The sequence below is a fragment of the Salvelinus alpinus genome, chromosome 6 (genome assembly GCF_045679555.1).
Source record: "Salvelinus alpinus chromosome 6, SLU_Salpinus.1, whole genome shotgun sequence".
Taxonomy (NCBI): Eukaryota; Metazoa; Chordata; class Actinopteri; order Salmoniformes; family Salmonidae; genus Salvelinus; species Salvelinus alpinus.
The window spans coordinates 79,438,071-79,463,292 of record NC_092091.1 but is presented as its reverse complement, the minus strand read 5'-3'; the positions used below and the strand labels follow the sequence as shown (position 1 = coordinate 79,463,292).

At 43.8% G+C, this 25,222-nt stretch overlaps 2 protein-coding genes across 7 annotated transcripts in view; both read right to left on the bottom strand.

Moving 5' to 3' along the window:
- LOC139579434 (LIM and calponin homology domains-containing protein 1-like) overlaps window positions 1-12,201 on the bottom strand; it is a 132,648-nt gene extending 120,447 nt beyond the window's left edge. For all 6 annotated transcript variants that reach the window (XM_071408099.1, XM_071408100.1, XM_071408102.1 and 3 more), the window contains exons 1-3: window positions 11,737-12,201; window positions 3,402-3,472; window positions 3,190-3,259 (exon numbers count right to left, since the gene is read on the bottom strand). In XM_071408099.1, the coding sequence (XP_071264200.1) occupies window positions 3,190-3,259; window positions 3,402-3,472; window positions 11,737-11,835 (240 nt within the window). In that variant the 5' untranslated portion in view covers window positions 11,836-12,201. The remainder of the gene's footprint in view (window positions 1-3,189; window positions 3,260-3,401; window positions 3,473-11,736) is intronic.
- A 6,704-nt stretch (window positions 12,202-18,905) lies between these two features.
- uchl1 (ubiquitin carboxyl-terminal esterase L1 (ubiquitin thiolesterase)) overlaps window positions 18,906-25,222 on the bottom strand; it is a 28,352-nt gene continuing 22,035 nt past the window's right edge. The window contains exons 8-9 of the mRNA XM_071408098.1: window positions 25,006-25,064; window positions 18,906-19,724 (exon numbers count right to left, since the gene is read on the bottom strand). Of these exons, the coding sequence (XP_071264199.1) occupies window positions 19,641-19,724; window positions 25,006-25,064 (143 nt within the window). The 3' untranslated portion in view covers window positions 18,906-19,640. The remainder of the gene's footprint in view (window positions 19,725-25,005; window positions 25,065-25,222) is intronic.

Here is a 25,222-nt window from a genome sequence, read left to right as displayed (position 1 = left end):
AGCTGAGACGGCCTTCCAAGGACTCAAGCAGCGCATCCTCTCTGCTCCCATCCTGACACTACCAACGGCGGATGAACCTTTTGTGGTGGAGGTAGACGCATCAGAGGTTGGGGTTGGAGCTGTCCTGTCTCAGAGGGGTGAAGACAAGAAGCTTCATCCTTGCGCCTTCTTCTCTCACCGGCTTACCCCGGCCGAGAGGAATTATGATGTGGGGGATCGTGAACTCCTAGCGGTTAAGATGGCATTGAAGGAATGGAGACACTGGCTCGAGGGGGCTTCTCAACCGTTTCAAGTGCTTACGGACCACAAAAATCTGGAGTATATCCAGCAGGCGAAGCGGTTGAACTCCAGACAAGCTCGATGGTCTCTTTTCTTCAGCCGATTTCAGTTTATCCTCACCTATAGACCCGGATCGAAGAATCTCAAACCGGACGCCTTGTCACGAATCTACTCTCCTGCCATTCGAGAAGATACTGACATGACTGTCCTTCCGGCCGCTAAGATCGTGGCTCCGATCTCGTGGCAAGTGGAGGATTCCGTGAAACAAGCTCAAGCCATCGAACCGGGCCCTGGAGGAGGTCCTGCTAATCGGTTGTTTGTTCCCAAGGCAGCAAGGTCCCAAGTCCTTCTGTGGGGGCACTCCTCTCGCCTCACCTGTCACCCGGGCGTAGGTCGCACCTTGGAGTTCATCCAGCGTAAGTTCTGGTGGCCCACCATAAAAGAAGACGTTGCCACTTTCGTCAAGGCCTGTTCCGTGTGCTGCCAGGGCAAATCTTCTCACCTCCGCCCTCAAGGACTCCTTCACCCTTTATCTATTCCCCACCGACCCTGGTCCCATATCTCGTTGGACTTTATTACTGGCCTTCCTCCGTCCCATGGTAATACAACGATCCTAGTCATCATCGACAGGTTTTCTAAGGCGGCCAGGTTTGTTCCCTTGACCAAATTACCTTCTGCCAAGGAAACAGCTGAGTTGGTGATTAACCATGTGTTCCGAGTCTTTGGCATTCCGCAAGATATGGTTTCCGACAGAGGTCCCCAGTTCGCCTCAAGGTTTTGGAAGGCCTTCTGCCAACTCATAGGGGCCACGGCCAGTTTATCTTCAGGGTACCATCCGGAGTCCAATGGCCAAACTGAGAGGATGAATCAGGAGCTGGAAACCACCCTCAGATGCATGGTTTCCAACAACCCGTCCACATGGTCATCCTTCATTGTTTGGGCCGAGTACGCGCACAACACCTTGTGCTCCTCCTCCACTGGTATATCCCCGCATGAGTGTCAGTTTGGCTATGCGCCTCTATTGTTCCCGGACCAGGAGGCAGAAGTCAGAGTGCCTTCAGCCTCGAGGTTCATCAGACGCTGTCGGCTTACGTGGAAGAAGGCACGTCTTAATCTTCTGCGTTCCTCTCAGCAGTACCAACGACAAGCCAACAGACGTCGCCGTCCCGGTCCTACCCTGTACCCCGGCCAGAGAGTATGGCTCTCAACTAAGAACTTACCACTACGGGTGGAGTCTCGCAAGCTGTCCCAGAGGTTCATCGGTCCCTTTAAGATTGCCAGGAGAGTCAATCCCGTTACTTTTCGCCTAGATCCCTTAAGATCAATCCTACATTTCACATTTCTTTGTTAAAACCTGTTGTTTTTTCTCCCCTTATCCCGGCAGGCAGACCTCCCCCTCCGCCCCGTGTCATCGGTGGCCAGTCAGGTTTTGGCCAAGACTGTTCGGGTTTTGGTCACTAGATGTCCCCATTGCACCTTTTTTGTACCTTTTGTTTTTCTTGCTCTAATTATTGTTTGCACCTGTAAGTCATTCCCTTGTTAGTATTTAAACCCTGTGTGTTCCTCAGTTCCTTGCTCAGTGTTTGTAAGTTAGCACCCAGCCCCAGCCCAAGCCTTGTTTTATACAGATATTTCTCTTGTTGGATTTTCCAGAGGTTCTCTGGTTTAGTTCTTGTGTATTATTTGAGTAGTCTTTTGAGGTTTGTTTTTCCCTGCTGTTTTTTACCACTTTGTGGAGTTTCTTTTGTATTTTGGAGGATTTCCATTTTGTGCCTCTTGGCTTTATTTTTGGACATTGTGGATTTAGTTTCTTTGCCTGAAGATTTTGTTCTTTAATTAAACCACCATCTCTTGTACTGCTGTGTCTGCCTCATCTTCTGGGTTCTGACGATTATTAGTGACTGTTTCTCGCACCGGGTCCTGACAGATCAGGTATTAAAATATCTGAAAGTATAAAAAAATAAGGATAATTATAACTTTGTAATCTGAATATTTTCCTTGGTGCCCCGACTTCCTAGTTAATTACATCTACCTGATTAGTTAATCACGTAATAATAATTACAGAGAATTGATTTGATAAACTAAACAGTCTTCAGTTTAATGATGCCAAAGACACGACACTGGTCACCCCTCAGAGCCTGGTTCCTCTCTACCCAGTACAGCCAGTAGAGGACTGGCCACCCCTCAGAGCCTGGTTCCTCTCTACCCAGTACAGCCAGTAGAGGACTGGTCACCCCTCAGAGCCTGGTTCCTCTCTACCCAGTACAGCCAGTAGAGGACTGGCCACCCCTCAGAGCCTGGTTCCTCTCTACCCAGTACAGCCAGTAGAGGACTGGCCACCCTTCAGAGCCTGGTTCCTCTCTACCCAGTACATCCAGAAGAGGACTGGCCACCCTTCAGAGCCTGGTTCCTCTCTACCCAGTACATCCAGTAGAGGACTGGTCACCCCTCAGAGCCTGGTTCCTCTCTACCCAGTACATCCAGAAGAGGACTGGCCACCCCTCAGAGCCTGGTTCCTCTGGTCTACCCAGTACATCCAGAAGAGGACTGGCCACCCCTCAGAGCCTGGTTCCTCTCTACCCAGTACATCCAGAAGAGGACTGGTCACCCCTCAGAGCCTGGTTCCTCTGGTCTACCCAGTACATCCAGTAGAGGACTGGTCACCCCTCAGAGCCTGGTTCCTCTCTACCCAGTACATCCAGAAGAAGACTGGCCACCCCTCAGAGCCTGGTTCCTCTCTAGGTTTCTTCCTAGGTTTTGGCCTTTCTAGGGAGTCTTTCCTAGCCTCTGTGCTTCTACACCTGCATTGCTTGGTGTTTGTGGTTTTAGGCTGGGTTTCTGTACAGCACTTTGTGACATCTGCTGATGTAGAAAAGTGTTTGTAAATCCATTTGATTTAGTGGTACTGACCAGTCCAGCGATGGGCGAAGGTAGTCTGTTGATTTTCTGGACCAAACCTGGTCTGATGGAACACAGTAACCTGGAAGAGACACAGACAAACACTTCACTACACTAAGTGTGTGTGTGTGTGTGTGTGTGTGTGTGTGTGTGTGTTTAAAGAGAGACAGTGGAACAGCAGAGGATTGTGGGGATTTCAAAGGCGGAAGTGAGGTCAGACTCACTCGCAGAGCAGGATCCCGTTCTCCAGGCCGCTCCGGAAGTCCTTCTCACCGAAACTTTTTCCCGTCACCTCCTGGGGAGAACACACATCATCACGGTTCTATTGAGGTTCCAAAGAGGTTTTAACAAGGTTCTAACACAGTTCTAAAGAGGTTCTAGCCAGGTTCTAACAAGTAAAGAGGTTCTAACCAGGTTATATAGAGGTTCTAACCAGGTTCTAACTAAGTTCTAACCAGGTTCTAAATAGGTTCTAACAAGGTTCTAACCAGGTTCCAACGAGGTTCTAACAAGGTTCTAAAGAGGTTCTAAATATGTTCTAGCCAGGTTCTAGAGGTTCTAGCCAGGTTCTAACACGGTTCTAAAGAGATTCTAACAAGGCTCTAAATAGGTTCTAGAGGTTCTGGTTCTAACAAGGTTCTAAACAGGTTCTAAAGAGGTTCTAGCCAGGTTATAACAAGGTTCTAAAGATGTTCTAAAGAGGTTCTAGCCAGGTTCTAAAGAGGTTCTAACAAGGTTCTAGGCAGGTTCTAACACAGTTCTAAAGAGGTTCTAGCCAGCTTCTAACAAAGTTCTAACAATGTTCTAAAGCGCTTCTAACGAGGTTCTAACAAGGTTCTAAAAAGGTTCTAGCCAGGTTCTAACCAGGTTATAAAGAGGTTATACCCAGGTTTTAAAAGGGTTTAGCCAGGTTCTACCCTATAAAACGTTTCCCTGTAAATGTACAGCATTATATTGGCACCAGAGTTGCCAACTTAACACTGTACATTTGCTTAACAGCATAGATGCTATAACTAAGCAATAAGGCACGAGGGTGTGTGGAATATGGCTTTGGGCTGTTCTTGGGCACGACACAACTTGGAGTGCCTTGATACAGTCGTTAGCCGTGGTATATTGGCCATATACCACAAACCCCCGAGGTGCCTTATTGCTATTATAAACTGGTTCCCAACATAATTAGAATAGTACAAATACATGTTTTGTCATACGCGTGGTTTACCACGGCTTTCAGTCAATCAGCATTCAGGGCTCCAACCACCCAGATTATAATGTATTTTACAGTACTATTTCCTTACTGTAAAAGCTGTCAACTCTGTTGCCAGTATAATGCTGTACATTTACAGGGAAATTCTTCCTGAAATCTAAATGTCAGAAAAACAACACATTTGTACATCAAATACATGTATTTTCCAATTGGTAACAACATTAACAACAAATGAAACAAGTGAATTGACGACAGAAGTAACAACACACACATAATAAGAGCATCATGACAGTAATAATGTAGAGTGGAAGGGGAAGTGTTTAATTGGCAGACAGGAGACAAACAGACAATCAGAATATCAGTAAAACATATCACTTTCCCAGCTCATGCTACAAAACCAACTTCATAAAGGGTTTGAAAAATATGTTGTATTTGAGCCAAAAATCCATGAAGTTCAGTAAGACATTGTTGTAGTTGACTCAACGTTCCATAACAGGACACTGAGACATCGTTGTAGGTGACTCAACGTTCCATAACAGGACACGGAGACATCGTTGTAGTTGACTCAACGTTCCATAACAGGACACTGAGACATCGTTGTAGTTGACTCAACGTTCCATAACAGGACACTGAGACATCGTTGTAGTTGACTCAACGTTCCATAACAGGACACTGAGACATCGTTGTAGTTGACTCAACGTTCCATAACAGGACACTGAGACATCGTTGTAGTTGACTCAACGTTCCATAACAGGACCCTGAGACATCGTTGTAGTTGACTCAACGTTCCATAACAGGACACTGAGACATCGTTGTAGTTGACTCAACGTTCCATAACAGGACACTGAGACATTGTTGTAGTTGACTTGTAGTTGACTCAACGTTCCATAACAGGACACTGAGACATCGTTGTAGTTGACCCAACGTTCCATAACAGGACACTGAGACATCGTTGTAGTTGACCCAACGTTCCATAACAGGACAATGAGACATCGTTGTAGTTGACCCAACGTTCCATAACAGGACACTGAGACATCGTTGTAGTTGACTCAACGTTCCATAACAGGACACTGAGACATCGTTGTAGTTGACTCAACGTTCCATAACAGGACACGGAGACATCGTTGTAGTTGACTCAACGTTCCATAACAGGACACTGAGACATCGTTGTAGTTGACTCAACGTTCCATAACAGGACACTGAGACATCGTTGTAGTTGACTCAACGTTCCATAACAGGACCCTGAGACATCGTTGTAGTTGACTCAACGTTCCATAACAGGACACTGAGACATCGTTGTAGTTGACTCAACGTTCCATAACAGGACACTGAGACATTGTTGTAGTTGACTTGTAGTTGACTCAACGTTCCATAACAGGACACTGAGACATCGTTGTAGTTGACCCAACGTTCCATAACAGGACACTGAGACATCGTTGTAGTTGACCCAACGTTCCATAACAGGACACTGAGACATCGTTGTAGTTGACCCAACGTTCCATAACAGGACACTGAGACATCGTTGTAGTTGACTCAACGTTCCATAACAGGACACTGAGACATCGTTGTAGTTGACTCAACGTTCCATAACAGGACACTGAGACATCGTTGTAGTTGACTCAACGTTCCATAACAGGACACTGAGACATCGTTGTAGTTGACTCAACGTTCCATAACAGGACACTGAGACATCGTTGTAGTTGACTCAACGTTCCATAACAGGACACTGAGACATCGTTGTAGTTGACTCAACGTTCCATAACAGGACACGGAGACATCGTTGTAGTTGACTTGTAGTTGACTCAACGTTCCATAACAGGACACTGAGACATCGTTGTAGTTGACCCAACGTTCCATAACAGGACACTGAGACATCGTTGTAGGTGACTCAACGTTCCATAACAGGACACTGAGACATCGTTGTAGTTGACTCAACGTTCCATAACAGGACACTGAGACATCGTTGTAGTTGACTCAACGTTCCATAACAGGACACTGAGACATCGTTGTAGTTGACCCAACGTTCCATAACAGGACACTGAGACATCGTTGTAGTTGACCCAACGTTCCATAACAGGACACTGAGACATCGTTGTAGTTGACCCAACGTTCCATAACAGGACACTGAGACATCGTTGTAGTTGACTCAACGTTCCATAACAGGACACGGAGACATCGTTGTAGTTGACTCAACGTTCCATAACAGGACACTGAGACATCGTTGTAGTTGACTCAACGTTCCATAACAGGACACTGAGACATTGTTGTAGTTGACTTGTAGTTGACTCAACGTTCCATAACAGGACACTGAGACATCGTTGTAGTTGACCCAACGTTCCATAACAGGACACTGAGACATCGTTGTAGTTGACCCAACGTTCCATAACAGGACACTGAGACATCGTTGTAGTTGACCCAACGTTCCATAACAGGACACTGAGACATCGTTGTAGTTGACTCAACGTTCCATAACAGGACACTGAGACATCGTTGTAGTTGACTCAACGTTCCATAACAGGACACTGAGACATCGTTGTAGTTGACTCAACGTTCCATAACAGGACACTGAGACATCGTTGTAGTTGACTCAACGTTCCATAACAGGACACTGAGACATCGTTGTAGTTGACTCAACGTTCCATAACAGGACACTGAGACATCGTTGTAGTTGACTCAACGTTCCATAACAGGACACGGAGACATCGTTGTAGTTGACTTGTAGTTGACTCAACGTTCCATAACAGGACACTGAGACATCGTTGTAGTTGACCCAACGTTCCATAACAGGACACTGAGACATCGTTGTAGGTGACTCAACGTTCCATAACAGGACACTGAGACATCGTTGTAGTTGACTCAACGTTCCATAACAGGACACTGAGACATCGTTGTAGTTGACTCAACGTTCCATAACAGGACACTGAGACATCGTTGTAGTTGACCCAACGTTCCATAACAGGACACTGAGACATCGTTGTAGTTGACCCAACGTTCCATAACAGGACACTGAGACATTGTTGTAGTTGACCCAACGTTCCATAACAGGACACTGAGACATCGTTGTAGTTGACTCAACGTTCCATAACAGGACACGGAGACATCGTTGTAGTTGACTCAACGTTCCATAACAGGACACTGAGACATCGTTGTAGTTGACTCAACGTTCCATAACAGGACACTGAGACATCGTTGTAGTTGACCCAACGTTCCATAACAGGACACTGAGACATCGTTGTAGTTGACTCAACGTTCCATAACAGGACACTGAGACATCGTTGTAGTTGACTCAACGTTCCATAACAGGACACTGAGACATCGTTGTAGTTGACTTGTAGTTGACTCAACGTTCCATAACAGGACACTGAGACATTGTTGTAGTTGACTCAACGTTCCATAACAGGACACTGAGACATTGTTGTAGTTGACTTGTAGTTGACTCAACGTTCCATAACAGGACACTGAGACATCGTTGTAGTTGACTCAACGTTCCATAACAGGACACTGAGACATCGTTGTAGTTGACTCAACGTTCCATAACAGGACACTGAGACATCGTTGTAGTTGACCCAACGTTCCATAACAGGACACTGAGACATCGTTGTAGTTGACTCAACGTTCCATAACAGGACACTGAGACATTGTTGTAGTTGACTTGTAGTTGACTCAACGTTCCATAACAGGACACTGAGACATTGTTGTAGTTGACTCAACGTTCCATAACAGGACACTGAGACATCGTTGTAGTTGACTCAACGTTCCATAACAGGACACTGAGACATCGTTGTAGTTGACTCAACGTTCCATAACAGGACACTGAGACATTGTTGTAGTTGACTTGTAGTTGACTCAACGTTCCATAACAGGACACTGAGACATCGTTGTAGTTGACCCAACGTTCCATAACAGGACACTGAGACATCGTTGTAGTTGACCCAACGTTCCATAACAGGACACTGAGACATCGTTGTAGTTGACCCAACGTTCCATAACAGGACACTGAGACATCGTTGTAGTTGACCCAACGTTCCATAACAGGACACTGAGACATCGTTGTAGTTGACTCAACGTTCCATAACAGGACACTGAGACATCGTTGTAGTTGACTCAACGTTCCATAACAGGACACTGAGACATCGTTGTAGTTGACTCAACGTTCCATAACAGGACACTGAGACATCGTTGTAGTTGACTCAACGTTCCATAACAGGACACTGAGACATCGTTGTAGTTGACCCAACGTTCCATAACAGGACACTGAGACATCGTTGTAGTTGACCCAACGTTCCATAACAGGACACTGAGACATCGTTGTAGTTGACCCAACGTTCCATAACAGGACACTGAGACATCGTTGTAGTTGACTCAACGTTCCATAACAGGACACGGAGACATCGTTGTAGTTGACTCAACGTTCCATAACAGGACACTGAGACATCGTTGTAGTTGACTCAACGTTCCATAACAGGACACTGAGACATCGTTGTAGTTGACTCAACGTTCCATAACAGGACACTGAGACATCGTTGTAGTTGACTTGTAGTTGACTCAACGTTCCATAACAGGACACTGAGACATTGTTGTAGTTGACTCAACGTTCCATAACAGGACACTGAGACATCGTTGTAGTTGACTCAACGTTCCATAACAGGACACTGAGACATCGTTGTAGTTGACTCAACGTTCCATAACAGGACACTGAGACATCGTTGTAGTTGACTTGTAGTTGACTCAACGTTCCATAACAGGACACTGAGACATTGTTGTAGTTGACTCAACGTTCCATAACAGGACACTGAGACATTGTTGTAGTTGACTTGTAGTTGACTCAACGTTCCATAACAGGACACTGAGACATCGTTGTAGTTGACTCAACGTTCCATAACAGGACACTGAGACATCGTTGTAGTTGACTCAACGTTCCATAACAGGACACTGAGACATCGTTGTAGTTGACCCAACGTTCCATAACAGGACACTGAGACATCGTTGTAGTTGACTCAACGTTCCATAACAGGACACTGAGACATTGTTGTAGTTGACTTGTAGTTGACTCAACGTTCCATAACAGGACACTGAGACATTGTTGTAGTTGACTCAACGTTCCATAACAGGACACTGAGACATCGTTGTAGTTGACTCAACGTTCCATAACAGGACACTGAGACATCGTTGTAGTTGACTCAACGTTCCATAACAGGACACGGAGACATCGTTGTAGTTGACCCAACGTTCCATAACAGGACACTGAGACATCGTTGTAGTTGACCCAACGTTCCATAACAGGACACTGAGACATCGTTGTAGTTGACTCAACGTTCCATAACAGGACACTGAGACATCGTTGTAGTTGACCCAACGTTCCATAACAGGACACTGAGACATCGTTGTAGTTGACTCAACGTTCCATAACAGGACACCTACGATTACCTGTTATGGAACGTTGAGCCCAGATGCTAGAAAATGCATATAATTGACAGATTAGGATAGAAAACATTCTAAAGTTTCCAAAACTGTCAAAATATTGTCTGTGAGTATAACAGAACTATTTTGCAGGCGAAAACCTGACGAAATCCAACCCGGAAGTGGCTCTTATTTTGAAAAATTCCTGTTCCATTGCCTGCCTATCCTCCATTTAAAGGGATATCAACCTGATTCCTTTTGCAATGGCTTCCACAGGTTGTGAACAGGCTTTAGATATAGTTTCAAGGTTTTATTCTGAAAAATGAGCGAGATTTATCAAAACGCGTCAGTGGATGGCCAGGTGTCCTTTGATTAGGTTGCTCAACATTTTCTTTCTCTGTAGTATTGTTTAGTTTACCGTCCGGTTGAAATATTATCGATTATGTTAAAAACAACCTGAGGATTGATTATAAAAAACATTTGACATGTTTCTACGAACTTTACGGATACTATTTGTAATTTTCGTCTGCCCTTCACGACCTGCCTGAGCCTGTGGATTTCTGAACATAACGTGCCAAACAAATTGAGTTTTTTTATATAAAAATAATATTTATCGACAAAAGGAACATTTATTGTGTAACTGGAAGTCTCATGAGTGCAAACATCCGAAGATCATCAAAGGATTTAACAATTAATTAGCAATTAATTTTATTGCTTTTCAGACTTTCGTGACCAATCTACATTGCTGCTAGCTGTTCGTAATGTTTTGTCTAGTGATCGATAAACTCACAAACGCTTGGATTGCTTTTGCTGTAAAGCATATTTTCAAACTCTGACACGACAGGTGGATTAACAACAAGCTAAGCTGTGCTTTGGTATATTTCACTTGTGATTTCATGAAAATAAATATTTTTTGTATTTTTTGTATTTATTTGGCGCTCTGCAATTCAGTGGTTGTTTACAAAAATGATCCCGTTAAAGGTTAAACAATTTAAAGGCAATGCTACCAAATACCAATTGAGTGGTAACTTCTGACCCACTGGGAATGTGATGAATGAAATAAAAGCTGAAATAAATTATTCGCTCTACTACTATTCTGACATTTCACATTCTTAAAATAAAGTGGTGATCCTAACTGACCTAAAACAGGGCATTTTACTAGGATTAAAAGTCAGGAATTGGGAAAAACTGAGTTTAAATGTATTTGGCTAAGGTGTATGCGTGTGTGTGCGCGCGTGCGTGCGTGCGTGTGTGTGAAGGTGGTGATTGACAAGACACCATCATCATCCTCATGATCTCTGGTTGAGACAGGAAGTGTTGAACTAGCTGCCTTCACTCAGTCGCTGTCCACCAATCAGATGTTTGGAAAACCGGTTACCTTGTAGGTCTACTCACAATAACAAGACCCTCCCCCGACACACACGTCACTGAAACAACGTGATTGATTGTAAACATTCGTCACAAGAGAGCCATGTGCGTGAATACTAGTCCACATTTCCACTGCCATGGCAACCATCCGGAGTCTCCTGGCGCTCGCCTGCGGGAGGCGTCGTTCTGGTGCATGCGCTCGGGGGAGCGGGTTTTTCTCCGGTGTCTTCAGAGAAACCAAACATGGCCACCGAGAGGAACGGAGAGATACTATTCTAGTAAATTCCATCCCTTACTAGCTAATATTCTCTGAGTTTCACACACACACACACACACACACACACACACACGCAGCAGTAATGTCCCACATTGTGCCTTCTAGTCAAGCCGTAACCGGACACCCTGCGAGACAACAGGTGACGGGGCAATAGTACATTTATAGGCTATCCCCTCAGTCCCACGTCTCCAGTCCAGAACCCACTGCAATATAACATTTATAACCCCGGTCTCCAGTCCAGAACCCCCTACTGTAACAGAACATTTATAACCCCGGTAATAACCCCTGTTTATATACACACACATCTCACCTCGATCCACTTCTGCGCCTCTCTGAATGCAGGCTCGGGATGTCTCGGTTCGTCCCGGGGAAGGTGAGGTTCTTCGCGCTCAGCCCCGGTGCTGGCCATCTCTGATAATGGCTTAATTCGGCTACGGTGTGTTCGTGGGGTTTAAATATCCTGGCTCCGTTAAGAAAAGCTCGGTAATGTCGTCCCTTAATTCCAACCGGACAGCTGGGCTTGTTATTCCGCCGGTTAAGGCTCACGGAGGGCCCGTATCTGTTATATCCGTTATTCTCCCAGGTTTCTCCGTAACTCGGCATGAGCGTCTCCCGGTTGGGCTGTAGAGGAAAGTGAGCTGTCCTGACTCCCCACACTGCAACACGAACCAACCGGACACTAAAAATAACCTCCAACCGGCCAGGCGCGAGACAGACGCCCAGCAGCCGGTCCTGGTGCCCGCAGGACGGGGAGGATAGAAGAATGTTGGAGGGGGGGTTGGGGCGGTGTGTGTGTGTTTTACAAAAAGTGGCGTTATAATTCCGGTCAGCTGGGGAGGCAACGTGACGCTGCTGCCACCGAGCGCCAGAGAAGCAGCGTCTGTAACCATGGCGACGCGCTGCCAGCTCTGATCTGGGGAAATACCGTCCGACGACCACAGCGATAATTCTTTCTTTTGGACTTTTGTTGTATAAAAAAAATTATCTTTATTAAATGTGTTCTTTTTTTATTGATTTTTACAAACATAATAGATTAATTCATATAAATACAAATCTGTTTTCACATCAATACATGAGTTCATTATTAGGCTAGTAACTTCCCCCCGGGGTAACTTCCCTCCAGAGTAACTTCCCCCCGGGGTAACTTCCCTCCAGAGTAACTTCCCCCCGGGGTAACTTCCCTCCAGAGTAACTTCCCTCCAGAGTAACTTCCCTCCAGAGTAACTTCCGCCCGGGGTAACTTCCCTCCAGAGTAACTTCCCCCCGGGGTAACTTCCCTCCAGAGTAACTTCCCTCCAGAGTAACTTCCCCCCGGGGTAACTTCCCTCCAGAGTAACTTCCCCCCGGGGTAACTGCCCCCCAGAGTAACTGCCCCCGGAGTAACTGCCCCCCGGGGTTACTGCCCCCCGGGGTTACTGCCCCCCGGAGTAATTGCCCCCCAGGGTAACTGCCCCTCAGAGTAACTGCCCCCCGGAGTAACTGCCCCCCGGGGTTACTGCCCCCCGGGGTTACTGCCCCCCGGAGTAACTGCCCCCCGGAGTAACTGCCCCCCAGAGTAACTGCCCCCCGGGGTTACTGCCCCCCGGGGTTACTGCCCCCCGGAGTAATTGCCCCCCAGGGTAACTGCCCCTCAGAGTAATTGCCCCCCAGGGTAACTGCCCCTCAGAGTAACTGCCCCCCGGAGTAACTGCCCCCCAGAGTAACTGCCCCGTAATTCACATTAACACCATAAGATGTCACCAAATTATTTTCATCACAACTTGGAGATATTTCAACAAAACCATTTTGCGGTAAATTAATCAAATTTTTTAAATGTTTTAAAAGTTGTAGATATATTCCAATGAAGTTATATCTATATATTTTTTTTAAATATACAAGTACGAAAGTACAATCCACTTGTTTTGAGAGAAAAATGTAGAGAATTTTTGAGGTAAGTAGTAATATGTTGGATGAGTGTTTGGGGCAACTCGCCCTCTGTGGGGGCTAGTTACCTTCATGGTTATGAATGTGTTTCTACCTGTCATTTAGACATTGACTAGCCCAGTTAGCGCTAGTTTATGCTAACTTGCTAGCTAGCACTTTCACTAGCAGTAAATGCTAGCTAGTTAGCATAAACTGCTAGGAGTGCTAGCTAGCCACTTCACTAGCAGTAAATGCTAGCCAGCTAGGTAGTTAGCATAAACTGCTAGGAGTGCTAGCTAGCCACTTCACTACCAGTGAATGCTAGCCAGCTAGCTAGTTAGCATAAACTGCTAGGAGTGCTAGCTAGCCACTTCACTTGCAGTAAATGCTAGCCAGCTAGCTAGTTAGCATTAACTGCTAGGAGTGCTAGCTAGCAACCTTACTACCAGATCGTCTGATGTAAAATACATAAAAAAATACCACGTAAATAAATTTCAGAACGAATTGCAGAAAGAATTGGGAACGTTATTTTTCCAAACATAAAAATTCTGCCTCCTAGCGTCAAGAAGATAAAGGCACAGCCAACTTAGTGTATGTAAACTTCTGACCCACTGGATTTGTGATATAGTGAATTATAAGTGAAATAATCTGTCTGTAAACAATTGTTGGAAAAATGACTTGTGTCATGTACAAAGTAGATGTCCTAACCGACTTGCCAATACTATAGTTTGTTAACAAGAAATGTGTGGAGTGGTTGAAAAACGAGTGTTAATGACTCCAACCTAAGTGTATGTAAACTTCATACTTCAACTGTACGTACCATTTCAAATTGTGAACAGATTTGCCCTGTACTATCCTTCCTTGGTGGTCTGGTGGGTAGGATTCGGCGCTCTCACTGCCTTTTGATTCCCGGTCAGAGAACTCGTCATTTGCGACTTGTGCAACCTGTCACAATGAATTTACTTTGTTATCGCACGTATGTACCACTTCAAATTGCGAACCGACTTGCCCTGCAGTGTCCCTGGTGTTCTAGTGGTGCACCAGTCCCTCCTGCTGCCACCCCCACAACATGATGCTGCCACCCCCGTGCTTCACAGTTGGGATGGTGTTCTTCGGCTTGCAAGCGTCCCCCTTTATCCTCCAAACATAACAATGGTCATTATGGCCAAACAGTTCTATTTATGTTTCATCAGACCAGAGGACATGTCTCCAAAAAGTAGGATCTTTGTCCCCATGTGCAGTTGCAAACCGTAGTCTGGCTTTTTTATGGCGGTTTTGGAGCAGTAGCTTCTTCCTTGCTGAGCGGCCTTTCAGTTTATGTCAATTTAGGACTTGTTTGATTGTGGATATAGATACTTTTGTACCTTGATTGTGGATATAGATACTTTTGGATCTTCACAAGGTCCTTTGCTGTTGTTCTGGGATTGATTTGCACTTTTCACACCAAAGTACATTCATCTCTAGGAGACAGAACGCGTCTCCTTCCTGAGCTGTATGACGGCTGCGTGGTCCCATGGTGTTTATACTTGCGTACTATTGTTTGTACAGATGAACGTGGTACCTTCAGGCATTTGGAAATTGCTCCCAAGGATGAACCAGACTTGTGGAGGTCTACAATTTGTTTCTGAGGTCTTGGCTGATTTCTTTTGATTTCCCCATGATGTCAAGCAAAGAGGCACTGAGTTTGAAGGTAGGCCATGAAATACATCTACAGGTACACCTCCAATTGACTCAAATTATGTCAATTAGCCTATCAGAAGCTTCTAAAGCCATGACATCATTTTTGGATTTTTCCCAGCTGTTTAAACTGTTTATCTCTGATAATGGCCCTTACTGACCATAGAGCTGTTTATCTCTGATAACGGCCCTTACTGACCATAGAGCTGTTTATATTGACATTACACTGTTTATCTCTGATAATGGCCCTTACTGACCATAGAGCTGTTTATATAGACATTACACTGTTTATCTCTGATAATGGCCCTTACTGACCATAGAGCTGTTTATATTGACATTACATTGTTTATCTCTGATAACGGCCCTTACTGACCATAGAGCTGTTTATATTGACATTACACTGTTTATCTCTGATAATGGCCTCGGCAGAGCATCCTATCGGAAGCTTAATAGCTCTATATTAAAACATGATTTGGTCAAGATGGAGATAAACAATTTAATTCCTCACTTCTGGAACAAAGCTATAAATGACCATTCATACAGTAATAACTGGGAGCTTTTTAAATATGAGGTTGGAAAATATGGGAGTATTCTTGCCAAGATGAGGAGAGCTGTAGAGAGAGCTGTAGAAGAAAGTGACTACAAAGATCACCTCTTGCTGACAGAGACATTAAAAGGGGTCAGCGGAGTCAATCACCACCTTCCGGAGACACCTGAAACCCCACCTCTTTAAGGAATACCTAGGATAGGATAAAGTAATCCTTCTAACCCCCCCCCCCCCCCCCCCTTAAAAGAGTTAGATGCACTATTGTAAAGTGGTTGTTCCACTGGATATCATAAGGTGAATGCACCAATTTGTAAGTCGCTCTGGATAAGAGCGTCTGCTAAATGGCTTAAATGTTAAATGTAAATGTATTGCTGACAGAGATATTTAAAGGGGTCTCTATTGCTGACAGAGATATTAAAAGGGAGATATTATCATCAGTCAGCTAGCAGAGGACACCACCCTCATTTTGAAAGATACTGACCAGATTCCTAGAGCAGTTGATGTGATATATTTTCCAAAGCATCTGGTCTTTGCCTAAACCTTAATAAGTGTGAATTGTTTGCTGTTAAAGACTGTGTGATACCCTCGATCTGCAATATTCCAGTCAAGGAAAAAGTAGCACACCTTGGGATTACCATGTCTAAGGATCAACAGGAAAGATGCTCATTACATTTCATACCTTGAAAATAACAAAAAGTTCAACCATTGGTTGCGGAGGGATTTATCCTTGAAAGGTTGAGTATTGCTTTCTAAAGCTGAAGGTATCTCCAGACTTACTTATGCGGCCCTGTCCCCTACATCTTGACAACAAAAAAAATAGGTAAAGCTGTTGACCAGATGCTTTTCAACTTAATCTGGAAAAATCGTACAGATTATATTAGGAAATGTGTCATTATGAACACAAGAATATGGTCTACATTTTCCTGAATAATACTTAAGATGAATTGGGCTGAACATTTCTTGAAGAATCCAACTTCAATTTGAAAGTTCATCCCTAATTACATCATCTCCCGTTTTGGTGACTTCAATTTTACGTTACGTTGTAATTGATTGATAATATTCCTACCAAATTCTCTGCTTTTCAGACCAGTAATCTTAGCGTGGTTGTTAATAAACAACTTTTAGGCATTTAATTTGGAACAATAAGGATATGTCTTTATTTTTTAAGAACTGGTTTAATAATCATATCCTGCTGGTGAGTCAACTTTTTAATGCAGGATTGTTACTCAATTATGAGGAATGTTTATTATCTTGTACAATATTCCTGTAACACCTAGAGAGTTGTTTACAGGTGTAACCAGACCTTCTGGACCTGCCCTCACCTTCTGGACCTGCCCTCACCTTCTGGACCTGCCCTCTCAATCCGGTTGACTCTCCAATAGGAAACATGTGTTTCTCCTTGCTTCCTCAGGACAACAGATCTGTTTTATGTCACATATAGATATTGAATCCATTCCTTATGTCACATATAGATATTGCATCCATTCCTTATGTCACATATAGATATTGCATCCATTCCTTATGTCACATATAGATATTGCATCCATTCCTTATGTCACATATAGATATTGAATCCATTCCTTATGTCACATATAGATATTGAATCCATTCCTTATGTCACATATAGATATTGAATCCATTCCTTATGTCACATATAGATATTGAATCCATTCCTTATGTCACATATAGATATTGAATCCATTCCTTATGTCACATATAGATATTGAATCCATTCCTTATGTCACATATAGATATTGAATCCATTCCTTATGTCACATATAGATATTGAATCCATTCCTTATGTCACATATAGACATTGAATCCATTCCTTATGTCACATATAGACATTGAATCCATTCCTTATGTCACATATAGACATTGAATCCATTCCTTATGTCACATATAGACATTGAATCCATTCCTTATGTCACATATAGACATTGAATCCATTCCTTATGTCACATATAGACATTGAATCCATTCCTTGTCACATATAGACATTGAATCCATTCCTTATGTCACATATAGACATTGAATCCATTCCTTATGTCACATATAGACATTGAATCCATTCCTTATGTCACATAAGGAATGGATTCAATGTCTATGTCACATATAGATATTGCATCCATTCCTTATGTCACATATAGATATTGAATCCATTCCTTATGTCTCAACATACTGGAATGCATATCAATAATCTGTTAGAAAAAGAGTCTGGTTATTACCACACAAATACCTGCTTGTTAACAAGGTCAAAGGTCTCTTTCAGAATGATCCATAAGTATTACCCTGCGAATCATTACCTGAAGAAACTCAGAAGACATTAACTGTACTGTGTGTTGAGCATCCAGAAAACAGTTCTGCATTGTCTACATGAAATTACGGAAAGATATTCATAGTTTTATAATTGTTAATATTCTTTGGGACTTTTTTTAATGGGAATCTGCTGCTCAGTTTCCTTAACTAGAACAAGGATAAAGAAAAACAACTTTAACCTAAATTGTGAAATGGAAAAATGTAATATTCAATGTAAATTCACTGATAAAACCACTTCCTTGTTTCCTATAAGGAATTTGAGCATTAAGACCAATCAACATTCTAATAAGAACACTGTTAATACTATCAACACGTGCATCTCTTAAGGTCTTTGTATAATCTGTAATGTGTTGTTCCCCCTAGCATCTTATCATTGGCTGTTTGTATACTTCCTGTATGTGTACTGGTGTTTCTGCAATAACGTAAGAGCTCTCATTGGCTATTGCTGATCACCGTTCTCAACTTGTCGTTGCGCAAGATTACCCATTTGTCATACTTGAGTAAAAGTAAAGATAACGTAATAGAAAATGATTGAAAAGTGAGTCACCAAGTAAAATAGAACTTGAGTAAAAATTTAGTGTAACTGCTCAAATATACTTAAGTATGGAAAGTATAAATAACTTCAAATTCCTTTTATTAATCAAACCAGATGGCACCATTTTCTTGTTGTTTATTTATTTAAGGATGACCAGGGATGTTCTCTTGACAAGTGAATTGGACCATTTGTCTGTCCTGGTAAGTGCTCGTTACATTTAGAATGCTTTTGGGTGTCAGGTGTAATGTATGGAGTAAAAAGTACATTATTTTAGGAACGTAGTGAAGTAAAAGTTGTCAAAAATATAAAGTACGGATACTACTTAAGTAAAATCAAACATGTTTACAAATAATCGGGATGAAAAGAGGACTGACATATCCTACTAAAGTAGAAATTACATTAACATTTTACTCAAGTAAAATAGCCCTCTGAAAAGCTACTCAGTTACAGTAATGAGAGAAATAATTATTTACATTTCCACAGAGAGAGGAGCGGAGACTTGTGTAGTTTGGTTGTTTATTGGCAGTCAGCAGCACAGGAAGATGCAGAAAGGCAAAGCACAGACAACATTGCTGCAGTGTCATCCTGACAACGTCATCCTAACATCGTAGTCTGACGTTGTAACAGCTGTTAGAAACAGAGCAGAGAGCTGAGGAGTCAGGCAGTAGAAAAACAGGAAGCCTTAAAATCCAACACCTCACAGGCTGCAGATCAAACGGCTCCCTATCCCCCATGTAGTGCACTACTTTCTCAGTGGTGATCCGGCTCCCTATCCCCCATGTAGTGCACTACTTTCTCAGTGGTGATCCGGCTCCCTATCCCCCATGTAGTGCACTACTTTCTCAGTGGTGATCCGGCTCCCTATCCCCCATGTAGTGCACTACTTTCTCAGTGGTGATCCGGCTCCCTATCCCCCATGTAGTGCACTACTTTCTCAGTGGTGAGCCGGCTCCCTATACCCCATGTAGTGCACTACTTTCTCAGTGGTGAGCCGGCTCCCTATACCCCATGTAGTGCACTACTTTCTCAGTGGTGATCCGGCTCAGAAATAAAACAGCAGACAGAAAGTACAGCAGTAGTGACATCAACGTGACACACACCAGGCTTGTGCAAACTACTTTCTACGCATGTGTGTGTGTGGGGAGAGTGCAAACTATGTTTCCAGTGCATACCGGGTGTGTGTGTACCGTGGTTCACCAGTGTGTGTGTGTGTGTGTGTGTGTGTCCAGGGTCTCTAGGTATGACAGAGGGCCACAGCGGAGAAGCGGACCTCTCCCTCTGCTCTCTCCACAAAACCCCGACACACCCTGGCTGCATCCTGGGGAGAAAGAGAGGAGAGAGAATATGAAAGCACTAACTGCATCCTGGGGAGAAAGAGAGGAGAGAGAATATGAAAGCACTAACTGCATCCTGGAGAGAGAGAGAGAGAGGAGAGGAGAGAGGATATGAAAGCACCAACTGCATCCTGGGGAGAAAGAGAGGAGAGAGGATATGAAAGCACCAACTGCATCCTGGGGAGAAAGAGAGGAGAGAGAATATGAAAGCACCAACTGTGGCTCTGGAGCGTTGGAGCTAATTTAATCAAATATTTAGCAGATTGCGGGTGTAGCGAAACGCAAGACGATCAGTTACCAGCAAACGCTAGACGATCAGCCCAGCTAGCACACAAACCTCTGGTCAAGTAAACAGGATACACTGGGAAGACGCAGTTAGCTCATTGGCAAGACGTCTGGCAGATGTAGAATGTCTCTATACTCCATTTTACATGGTTTAGATCAGGGGTGTCTAACATACGGCCCGCGGGCCGGAACCGGCCCCCAAGGAGGTTCGATCAGGCCCGCAGGATAATTTGAAAGTGGAAAAAATGCATAAAAGACATGGAATTAATATTTTTAATTCGCTGCAATTCATGGATTATCCGCTAAGGTGCGCACTCTTTCCATCAGAGTAGAAGACAAGCCGCATCACTGAGACAGACTGAAAACAGCAGACGGTATCAATGCGCCATCTGCTGCTTGTTACGACGTTGTTAATACCTTGGTCTCTACCTCTCCGCTACACCCTCATTAGCCAAAATGTCGTTATCCAAACGGAGAAAAGTAGATAAGGAGTGTAGAATTTTCAAAGAAAAATGGACCACGTCCTATTTATTTACAGAGATGCACGGAAAACCTTCGTGCTTGGTGTGTTTGCAACAAGTTTCGGTATTGAAGGAATATAATATTCGACGCCACTACGAGACTCATCACAGCGAAAAATATGACGGCTTGCAAGGACAACTGAGAAGAGATAAGATTAACGAATTGCTGGCTGGTCTGAGGAAACAGCAGTCAACTTTCATCCAGAGCCGAGAAGTCAGTGAAGCAGCGGTAAAAGCCAGCTACCTAATTGCTAGCGAAATAGCATTAGCATCGAAGCCGTATTCCGACGGTGACTTTGTTAAACGATGCATGATGAAGGCGGCTGAACTTGTATGTCCCGAGAAGCGACAAGCTTTTGCCAATATTAGCCTGACGAGGAATACTATAGCAGAGAGGATTTCGGAACTATCGGCAGATTTAGACAGTCAATTGAAACAGAGAGTCAAGTCATTTATTGCATTTTCCGTGGCAATTGACGAGAGCACTGACATCACAGACGTGGCCCAACTGGCCATATTTATTCGAGGAGTTGATGAGACATTGACTGTTACTGAAGAGTTTCTTGAGTTGGTGCCAATGATGGACACCACAACAGCCGAGGACATTTTCGGCTCTGTCGTTGCTGCATTGGACAGAGTTGGAGTGGACTGGTCCCGCGCTGTCAGCCTGGCTACAGACGGCGCGCCATCCATGGTCGGAAAGAAAGCAGGTGTCGCGACAAAGTTCAAAGACAAAGTACAAGCCCTTAATGGAGGAGATCGTTTCTGGACATTTCACTGTATTTTGCACCAGGAGGCATTGTGTTGCAAGTCGCTGAAAATGGACCACGTCATGGAGGTGGTTGTTCGCACTGTAAATTTCATCCGGTCCAGAGGTCTGAACCATCGTCAGTTTGACAAACTTCTCAGCGACAGCAACATTACCCACAGCCTGCCATACCACACTGAAGTGAGATGGTTAAGCCGAGGCGCTGTGCTGAGGCATTTCTTTGATCTACGAGAGGAAATCGGACAGTTCATGGAGAAAAAAGGAAAACCGGTGTTGGAATTACAATCTCAGGAATGGCTACGGGACCTTGCATTCTTGGTTGATATTACTGAACACTTGAACAATCTGAACAAAATGTTGCAAGGCCGCAAAAAAGTTGTCACACAGTTTTCTGACAACATACATGCATTTAAGTTGAAGCTGACTTTGTGGGAGATGCAACTGGCAAATGGCAACCCTGCTCATTTCCCCTGTCTGAGAGATGTGTGTGTGACCAGACCTGATGCGGACATGAAACGGTACAAAGACAAAATTGCAGGACTACTGCGGGAGTTTGAGAAACGTTTTCAGGTATTTGGTGAACTTGAGACAGAATTTTCAGTTTTTCGCTCACCTTTCACAGTTAAAGCTTCTGATCTGCCGGTCGAAATTCAGCTAGAGATAATTGATTTGCAGTGTGATGCAGATTTGAAGGGCAAATTTGCCTCTGTAGGTCTGGACAGATTTTATCAGTATCTACTACCAGGGTACCCCAAATTAACAGCCCTGGCTGCTAAAATTTTGTGCATGTTTGGGACAACCTACCTTTGTGAACAAATTTTCTCAGTGATGAATATCAATAAAACAAAAATGCGTTCAAGGCTCACAAACAAGCACTTAAATGACATTCTGAAAGTGACAGCTAGTCAGGACATGACACCTGGTGTTGATGCACTTGTACAGGCCAAAAGATGCCAAGTTTCAGGAACAAATACAAGTCCAGACTAGACTAACACCTTTAAAATGCTGCCTTAGATACTGTTTGCATTGAAAGAATACAGCTCTGTGAAGATGAATCCTTACTGTGGTGATTTAAAAAAATGTGCACTTTAATGTTAGTCAGCAGCTTCAAAACAAAAGTTGTGTGATGGAATTCTACTGTTCATACAACTCCATAAATTTTCAGTATGTATTGTATGTGCATGTATGTTTCATGTATGAAGTTTACAGATTTACAGGAAAGGCGAACACTTTCTTCATTACACATTTAAAATCACTCTCCTTAGTTTGTAAGGTGTACGCAGGGATTACATTTAGATTTTATATGCGTATGTGTAAGTGGTTTAAAAATTCCTTTCTTTAAAAGTCTCATTTAATCTTAAAGTGCATTACTATATTTTTCAGTACCAATTAAAGTTTTGTGCCTTTGTACAATCAGTGGGATCAGTTGCAATGCATATTTGTGAATGATAAAAGTAAATTGCACATTTGTCTAAGGAAATATGAGGTGTTTCATGAAATGTTTTGTAAAAGGATAGTTCATTAAATTTCAATATTTTCCTAATGTTCTTGTGCTTCTTTACACCAAAACAAAGGAAAGACATGATATTTTGGTTATTTATAGCAGAGTATGGTATAATTTTAATGGTCCGGCCCACTTGACATCTCCCTAGGCCGTATGTGGCCCACGATGCGAAATGAGTTTGACACCCCTGGTTTAGATGTTGGCCAGGCATCAACATTATGTTCTGATGTCTCAGGGTGACGTCTTCCCAATGTACACATCCTCTCCTCATTACATATTCCTGACGCTTTCTACAGGCTTCACCTGCATAGCTCTACAGGCCTGCTAGCTAGCCTTTTAGGTTCCCACATCTCCAAGTTGGCTAAACACAGAAAGCTAGCTAGCCTTTTAGGTTCCCACATCTCCAAGTTGGCTAAACACAGAAAGCTAGCTAGCCTTTTAGGTTCCCACATCTCCAAGTTGGCTAAACACAAAGCTAGCTAGCCTTTTAGGTTCCCACATCTCCAAGTTGGCTAAACACAGAAAGCTAGCTAGCCTTTTAGGTTCCCACATCTCCAAGTTGGCTAAACACAGAAAGCTAGCTAGCCTTCTAGGTTCCCACATCTCCAATATGGCTAAACACAAAGCTAGCTAGCCTTCTAGGTTCCCACATCTCCAATATGGCTAAACACAAAGCTAGCTAGCCTTTTAGGTTCCCACATCTCCAATATGGCTAAACAGAAAACTAGCTAGCCTTTTAGGTTCCCACATCTCCAAGTTGGCTAAACACAAAGCTAGCTAGCCTTTTAGGTTCCCACATCTCCAAGTTGGCTAAACACAGAAAGCTAGCTAGCCTTTTAGGTTCCCACATCTCCAATATGGCTAAACACAAAGCTAGCTAGCCTTTTAGGTTCCCACATCTCCAATATGGCTAAACACAAAGCTAGCTAGCCTTTTAGGTTCCCACATCTCCAAGTTGGCTAAACACAGAAAGCTAGCTAGCCTTTTAGGTTCCCACATCTCCAAGTTGGCTAAACACAGAAAGCTAGCTAGCCTTTTAGGTTCCCACATCTCCAAGTTGGCTAAACACAAAGCTAGCTAGCCTTTTAGGTTCCCACATCTCCAAGTTGGCTAAACACAAAGCTAGCTAGCCTTTTAGGTTCCCACATCTCTATGTGAAATAATCAGATTCATAAATAATAAGCCCTGTAAAATATGGTTCTACTTGCCATTGTAACCTACAACATCCCAGTTTAACATACAGCTTGAATGTATTCACTCCCATATCAGCAATAGGACGTCACGGTCGCAGAGAAAAGCACATCGCAGCTGGTTTTACCAACAGCCTGGAATCCCTAGTTGAACCTCTAAACAAAACACATCGCAGCTGGTTTTACCAACAGCCTGGAATCCCTAGTTGAACCTCTAAACAAAACACATCGCAGCTGGTTTTACCAACAGCCTGGAATCCCTAGTTGAACCTCTAAACAAAACACATTTCTGGGAGGATTCTAATAAGGTTACAATGTTGTTTAGTTTTTATTGTTTGAACATTTGTTAAGATTACATTTGCTTATGAACGCAAAATAGGACCCGGTCATGCCTAGTCTATAGATCAGATCAAGGAGCCAATCGAGCGCCAATGCCTCCTCGCTGTCCCCACAACGATGGAAGGGACGACGCGGCGCGTTCCAGTCTTGAGGCACGGGAGTACGTTGAACGTCGGAGCGCACTACAAGGAGCCGCACCTTTTGTGACGAAAAACGACACCGTGCTCTGTAGGGTTCGTAGGGTATAAAATCTGCCTTTACAGCTTGATACGTCGGCTGGGATTAGACGAATGGAAGGTTTGATACGTCGGCTGGGATTAGACGAATGGAGGGTTTGATACGTGGGCTGGGATTAGACGAATGGAATGTTTGATACGTGGGCTGGGATTAGACGAATGGAAGGTTTGATACGTGGGCTGGGATTAGACGAATGGAAGGTTTGATACGTCGGCTGGGATTAGACGAATGGAATGTTTGATACGTGGGCTGGGATTAGACGAATGGAATGTTTGATACGTGGGCTGGGATTAGACGAATGGAAGGTTTGATAGGTCGGCTGGGATTAGACGAACGGAAGGTTTGATACGTGGGCTGGGATTAGACGAATGGAAGGTTTGATACGTCGGCTGGGATTAGACGAATGGAAGAGGAACGTACCTTGATGAAGGAGTCATCCTTGGTGGTTCCATGGTTCACCGGTCCCTCCATCCTACCATCTACACAACAAAATCAGACCGTGTGTAAATACACACCTGGGGAGACGGGGGCCGGGAAACACTGGGGAGACGGGGGCCGGGAAACACTGGGGAGACGGGGGCCGGGAAACACTGGGGAGACGGGGGCCGGGAAACACTGGGATTCAGCCACACACTCA